Source organism: Panthera uncia (genome assembly GCF_023721935.1).
Source record: "Panthera uncia isolate 11264 chromosome E2 unlocalized genomic scaffold, Puncia_PCG_1.0 HiC_scaffold_19, whole genome shotgun sequence".
NCBI classification, from domain to species: Eukaryota; Metazoa; Chordata; class Mammalia; order Carnivora; family Felidae; genus Panthera; species Panthera uncia.
Genome location: NW_026057588.1, coordinates 11,842,619 through 11,849,569, shown reverse-complemented (window position 1 = coordinate 11,849,569; position 6,951 = coordinate 11,842,619). Strand labels below are relative to the sequence as shown.

At 56.5% G+C, this 6,951-nt stretch overlaps 1 protein-coding gene across 1 annotated transcript; it reads right to left on the bottom strand.

Moving 5' to 3' along the window:
* Window positions 1–1,013: 1,013 nt before the first annotated feature.
* LYPD3 (LY6/PLAUR domain containing 3) lies at window positions 1,014–6,268 on the bottom strand. The gene is made up of 5 exons (XM_049621757.1): window positions 5,688–6,268; window positions 4,994–5,125; window positions 4,026–4,196; window positions 3,575–3,736; window positions 1,014–2,752 (listed from the first exon to the last, which is right to left on the bottom strand). The coding sequence occupies exons 1-5, from the start codon at window positions 5,770–5,772 to the stop codon at window positions 2,271–2,273; spliced, it is 1,032 nt and encodes a 343-aa protein (XP_049477714.1). The 5' UTR covers window positions 5,773–6,268; the 3' UTR covers window positions 1,014–2,270.
* Window positions 6,269–6,951: the final 683 nt, after the last annotated feature.

The window sequence follows — 6,951 nt, the reverse complement described above, 5'->3', positions numbered from 1 at the left end:
TGACAAGTTTTCTAAAGTCAATGCTCTAAGAAAAGCGAGGTCTGGGACCCCTGTGGTTAGGCCATCTGGATTCGGGAAGGGCCTGGGTGAGAGGGAGGTCAGCGGTTTAAAAACAGAGAGAAGTAGGGGTGCCTGGGTGGCTCAGTTGGTCGAGCATCCAACTTCGGCTCAGGTCATGATCTCACAGTCTGTGAGTTCGAGCCCAGTGTCAGGCTCTGTGCTGACAGCTCGGAGCCTGGAGGCTGCTTCAGATTCTGTGTCTTCCTCTCTCTGACCCTCCCCCATTCACGCTCTGTCTCTCTCTGTCTCAAAAATAATAAACATTAAAAAAAAAAAAACTTTTCAATAAAATAAAAACAGAGAAAAGACTATCTAAAGTTTAGTCAAGCTGAGGGAAAAGTCACAGCTATCTTGGTCACGCTCAGTAAGGCCAAACCACACCTCTTGGGTTCAAATCTGGATTCCAGTGACTTTTAGCTGGGTGACCTGGGGCAAGTGTCTCAACCTCTCTGGGTCTCATCTGTTCATCTTGTAAAATGCAGATGATTAATACTTACCTCACAGAATGGTTGTACAAATTAAGTGTGTTAATGCAAGTACAGCACTGAACACAGTACCGGATACATGGATGGTCTGCTGTGGTGCTAAATCACTTTACCAATTGTGAGCTTTGGTCTCCCCAGCCATCCCTTCTGAGAATGTAAATGGAAAATAAGACTGTGGACGCAAACATCCTTGGTACAGGCCTGGCACGTGGTAAGACTTTTTTAAAAATTGGGGCGCCTGGGTGGCTCCATCGGTTAAGCGTCCGACTTCGGCTCAGGTCGGGTCATGATCTCACGGTTTATGGGTTCGAGCCCCACATCGGGCTCTGTGCGATCAGCTCGGAGCCTGGAGCCTGCTTCGGATTCTGGGTCTCCCTCTCTCCCTGTCCCTCCCCCGCTCATGCTCTGTCTCTCAAAAATAAATAAAACAATCGTTAAAAATCTTTTAAAAAAGCAAATGATTAACATTCCATAACTAGTTATTATTGCTGTTGCTCGTGCTCTTATTAATTTTCTATTTTGTCCCTGTAATCATTATTTACTATCGTTTTGTCATACTACTACTCCCATTAATAGTGATGTCGGAAATATCACTGTTACTATCTCGCTCCTGCCCACATCTGGTCCCCCTTCCATCAAGCAGTTGCACAGCCTGCCGGGGCCTCAGGCTGAAGCCAGGCTTTTCCTCCCTGGGGCCCCTACACCTTCACCTGATTGGAGGAGACGGAGGTGGAGCTTAGACGAACACAGACTGACAGCGGCACCCGTGAGACCTCTGGACAGGTGCGAGGCGGTGGCTAAGCCCACCACACAATCCTTGGGAAACCAAACAGATGACAAGGTGGGTGGGGCCTGGCAGTGGGGGACAACCCATTAAGCAGAGTTCCCCTCTGAGCCCAAACCTTGCTAAAAGCCCCAGGCACCCTCGCCACTGCCTAACGCTTTCACCTGGCATCCCCTTCACCAGTGGTGGGATCGCCCACAAGCTGGCGAAACCCCAGGAGAGCACAGGAGTTCCAACCCCAACCTCCCCCCTGGGCTGTGGCTCCAGGTCTCAGCTTCTCTGCGAACGGTCTTGACACTCCCGCCCTAGCTCGGCTAAGAGGCGACACTAAGAGGTCAGTGTAAGAAATGAGTCCTTCGAAACGCTTATACAAAGGAATTACACTTTTATTGAGACCTTCATGTGCCAGAAACTGACCACATGGAGGCCTGAGGCGCGGTCCCTGCCCTTGAGGAGCTCACAGTCTAATAAGGAAGTCAGATGCTGAACCGATTCCCACAGAGAGGGGACGGGGAGCAGGGACACCAGCCAGCAGAGGAGGGAACCACTATCCTGCTCCGCACCTCCCCCCCCCAAATTCCGGACTGGCTATAAGAAGGTGAATAGAAAGCCTATCAGTGTTTCTCCCATCTTCCCTGTGACAGCCCTGACTTTTCTCTGCCCAGAGACACCATGAGGAGACCAGGGAGAGACAAAGAAGAGGGAGATACACCTGTTGCCTTCCAGAAGCTACAACACCCTGGCAGGATATATATACAACGGTAAATTTATTTCCCAAAGCCGCAAACCAGTGCAGCAGAAGCTGGGGATGGTGGGGGGCGGAGATTGGAAGAAGAGGGGCTGGGCCAGCCCAGTCCAGTGAGGAGAAAGGGAAGTCATGGGAAGAGAGGGTACCCAGGGCTGGGGAATAAGGCAAGATGGAAGTTTCTAGATGGCAAAATTCATGGTAGGGTGCCAGCAGCCAAGGCCAACACTAGAGCTGCCAACCCAGCCGAGGAAGTTGAAGAGCCTTTATTATGGGCCCCCCCTCCTGTAGGGTGCTGTCCCATATTCCTGCGGTCCTGGTGGCCAGCGGCACCTCCAGCCAAGCCAGATTCCTCTTTCTGAGAGGTCTCAGGATGTACTTCCCGTGGGGAAGTCTGGCTGGCCGTGGTGGGTTTAGTGGCAGAGACAAGAGTGGTTGGGGCTGGAGTAGAGGTTGTGACAGAGGTGGTTGGGGCCTGAGTGGTGGGCTTAGGAGGGGGCAGCAGGACAAGGGGTGGGATCCGAGGGGAGAAAAAGGTCTTGTTGTGGAGGTCCGAGTTACAGCGGGACCCCTGGCAGCAGGAGCCACTGAGTGTGAACCCTGGGCCTGTCACCGCATCCCGCGTGCAGAACTCGTCCTGGACACAACCCCGCACAGGCAAGGATACAGTCACATTTGCTGCAGGAGGGAGACACAGGGAGGTCGGTGGTTGGAGGGTTGCAGAGCCAGAAGGAAACTTAAAGGCAAGACCAGGGCAAGAACCCCCAAAACAGGGGACGGGGGGCTCTACATCCATTAATCCAAAAAGCGCCCCTTTGAGAAACACTGTCCCACTGTCTTTGGCACTTGGTGGACCACGTTTCCCATTTTGGAGAGGAAAGGTGTGTAGGACGAACTACAAGTCCCACAATGCCTTGGAAGAAAGTCTGGAAAGTTTGGACAGAGATACACCTGTCATGAGACCAAACAGTGAAACAAACATCCCTCTCATCGTATTTCCCATCTCCCTCTCTCCTGCACCTGCCAAAATTTAGTGTTAAGAATCAGAACTACATCTCCCATAATACACCTGGCAGAAGAGGCGTTTGAAGGACGTCTCCCAGGGTTCCCTGAGACAGAGGCCAGGAGGTGGCCTCTCTCCTAGGTGGCTGGGTGGGGACCCTGACCCCTTGGTTTTGAGGAGTCACAACTAGACTCCCTGGATTCTAGAAGCTTGGAGGCTTCCATTTCCCAAAGCACGTCGTCCCACTCTGCACCAGGCAGACCTCTATGGAAATGTATTTCCCAAAAAAACCTCTAGGACAAAAGCAACCGTAGCCCCACGCTACGTTGGGGATAGGCCTGCATTTCTCACGACGCTCTAGGGTGAGACGAGAACTTTGGCCTACAATTTTCCAGAATGCGCTGGAGATGGGTCCCTCTGGGTAAAGGGACTACCCACCGCCCACGAGGCCAGAGAGGGCACTACAACTGTAGGCCCCCTCCTCCTGGCTCGCTCACCTGCCGTCAGAGTGACGTTACCGTCGAAACAGCCCTTGTAGACGCGCTCACTGGCGTTGTAGCAGCTCACGACAGGTGGAGCCGTGCCCCGGCACGCCTCGTGGCTCAGCCCCACGCAGCTGTAACACTCGGCACCGTTGGACGGGTACGCACTCTCATTGCCTGCGAGGGGAGCGCGACGGAAGGAAGGGATCGAGAAGGTTCAGGCAGCACGGCTTCGCCCAAAGTCCCTCCAGCCTAGTACACCGAGCTCAGCCTCTAGCCGGGCCCCAGCGCCGGACCCCGCGCTTAGCGTCCCGGCTACGTTGCCTACAGCGACGAGGCCCCGCCCGCCGCCGCGTGGCCCCGCCCCCCGCCCGTGCGGAGTTCTCCCGCCTCCAGCTGGGGATCACCCCAGTGGCTCAGCCGCGGTGTGGCTCCGCCCTCGGGCCTAGGGCCCGCCTCCACCGACCTGCGGGGTTGAGCGCTCGCGACGTGAGGTTGAGTTTGGCGTTGCAGCGGTCCTGGGCGCATTGCTGCAGCTGCATAAAGGCCAGAAGCCCGTGAAGATCCAGTCCGCGGTCATTCTTGCCCGGGAGTCCGGACCCGCAGCCCCGCACTGCCACCGAGAACTGCCCGTGGACTGCGGAGAGGAAGGGGCGGGGTGAGCGGAGGCGGGGGGGGCGGGGCCTCGAGTGGACTCCTCCTCCTCCCCCCTCCCCCCGCCACGGCCAGACGGTAGCCAGGCCAGAGTCGAAGGGCAGGGGCCTCAGAAAGCCGATCGCCGGGGGAAGGACGACAGACGGAGGGGCAGAACCTCAAAGAGCTGAGTCCGAGGGAACAGACAGGCTGACAGACTCTGGACAAAATCGAGGAGGAGGGCCAAGAGTGGAGCTAGGACGGGGCTCGGCGGCAGAGGGGCGGAACGGCAGAAAGCATCCTATGAAGGAACTGAGAGACTGACAGAAGGGGCACCGGGTCAGACCGAGGTGGGGTCTCCGGGAACTGTAGCCTCAGAGAAGGGCGGGCTTTCCCCGGGGGTGGGCCAGCGGGGCGGAGCCTCAGTCTAGGGAACCTAGGAGGAGAGCCCTAGAAAGGTCTGCATCACCGCGGACCTACCTGGATAGAGGATTCTGGCAGGGACAGAGTGGGTAGGGAGGTCTCAGGGGTGGAGCAGAAATGGATAGGGTGTGCCCTCGAAGGGGACCAAGTCCCCGATCCCGGATCTCCCAGTTCACCCCAGCCAGTTACTCGGCAGCCCCTCACCCATCTAAGCCCTAACGGTAGTGGTGTTAAAGGGCCCCAGCCAGGATGAAAGGGAGTCCTGGAGGGCGTTGAATGGGTGCGGACAAATTCAAAAGAAGGGGCGGGGCAAAAGGAGGCGGGGCCTGGCTGGAGGAGCTTCGAAGGGGTACGAATGGACCCGAGGGCCCCACTCACTGGTCTCCACCGCCCCCACGGCCTCGGTGCAGACGTCCACGCCCGGCGCGCACTTCACGGTCTTGGTCTTCTGCGGAGAGCATCCGTCATCTGCTTTCTGCACGCAGCTGTAGCACTCCAGGGCCCGCGCTCCTGGGGGCGCAGGGCCGAGCAGAACTAAGCGATTCCTACTGAAGCCTCGTCCCCGAAAGGAGAAATAGTCTTTCCCACGCCCTCTGTCCCCGGGACGTGACAATGCTATTGCCCACCATTTTCCGGGACAGGAGTAAAAATCTCGCCACAAATCTGGTGCCGCTCTCCTTCCAGCCGCCTATGCCTACAGTGGGAGCATCCTCCCCACAGCCCCTTCTGCCCAAGATGGGGGGATCCTTGCTATGGATGGGAGGGACATCTTCCCTCCCCCCCCCCCCCGTTCTCCGCTCAGGATGGGAGAACTTTTCCCACAGTCCAGTTAGCTCAGTGAGGGATCCTTTCCCACTGCTCCTTCGGACCGGGGCGGGGGACCCTTCCCACAGTCCCCTCTGGCCAGATTGGGGGACCTCTCTCACAGCCCCCTCGACCCGGACAGACGATCTTTCCCACAGGCCCCCTCTGCTCAGAATGGGAGATCGTCCCCACAGATCTCCCTGTAGGAGAGACCTCCTTCCTAGAGCCCCTACTCGACCTCCTCCATCCCCTCCCGCAGCAGACCCACCTTCTCCAAGCAGCAGCGACAACAGCAGCAGCCAGCCCGTGGTCCAGATCACTGCCTGGGCGCCTGCTTTCCTGGCAGGGTCCATGGCTAGGTCCTGCTCCCTCGGCGTCCCCCCTGGGTGTGCCGCCTCCCAACCTGGGCCCTCTTACCTGAGCCCGGGATGAGTAACCTCCCCCCAGGCAACCCTGGCCTTGCCCAACCGGGCTAAATCAGCGTCCGCTGTGGGGCGGAGCACCCGCCCCTGGGTGCGTCACCCAGCAGCTGCCAAGGAGGGAAAGGGTGGGAGTCAAGGTTCCCCGGCAGCTCCCCGGAGAAAGTCTGTGTGTTTGGGGGGTAGAGGGGAAAGTACGGAGGCTCAGAATGGGGAAAGGGTCTACTCAACACGGGGCCCTTGCTATATTTAATGAGTACTTACCATGTGCCAGCTTTGATCGGGACTACTGTTGGAGGTTAAGACAGAACCGGTGCCTGCCCTCACAGAGCTCACTGTCTGATGGGGGGCGGGGGGGGGAGGGGACAGATATTAAGTAATCACACAAATTGTTGTATACAACTGGAACAATGAAGGAAGAAGTGTAGGTAGCTCCAAGGAGGTATGGAGTCTGGAAGTGGGGGCTGGTTGGTCAGTGAAGCTTCCCTGAGGATGTCATTCAAGTTGTGCTCTCGAAGACCCTGGGGGGCAGAGCAGATTACAAAGCAGAGGGGGGCAGTGCAAAGATCTAGGGGTAGGAGTAGCCTGGACCATTGTGTGCCTGGAGCTCAGGAAACAAAGAGGAGGAAGGTGGAAATGGAGGCCGAAGAGCCAGGCAGGGGCTAGACGGATCAGGACATCACAGGCCCAGTGAAGAGATTTGAATTAATTCTGAGAAAGGTGGATGAGCTTTGAGAGGGTCTAAATCAGCAGCAGGGAAGGACACAATCAGACTTGCTTTTTAATATGATCAAAATCTGGGAATTAATGCGAATATCCACAAAGAAGAGAGCAGAAAAAGAATGAGTGGTTCACTCACCCCATGGAATATTACACAGCAGTGAGAACAAGCCAACTATTGGCATCTGCAGCCGCGTGGATGAATCTCAAAAACTTCATGTGGAGCTCAAGAAACCTTATACAGGGGCACCTGGCTGGCTCAGTGGGTGCAGCATGCAACTCTTGATCTTGGGGTTGTGAGTTCCAGCCCCATGTTGGGTGTAGAGGATACTAAATAACACAAAAAGTTGTATACAACTGGAACAATGAAGGAAGAAGTGTAGGTAGCTCCAA

Bases quoted from the DNA above. Each gene is read 5' to 3' on its own strand.
- LYPD3 (XM_049621757.1), bottom strand. From the start codon at position 5,772: ATGGACCCTGCCAGGAAAGCAGGCGCCCAGGCAGTGATCTGGACCACG. The intron at 3,737-4,025 runs GTCGGTGGAGGC...CTCCCCTCGCAG, and splicing joins GCGAGCGCTCAACCCCGCAG to GCAATGAGAGTGCGTACCCG. The intron at 2,753-3,574 runs GTGAGCGAGCCA...TCCCTCCTGCAG, and splicing joins TAACGTCACTCTGACGGCAG to CAAATGTGACTGTATCCTTG.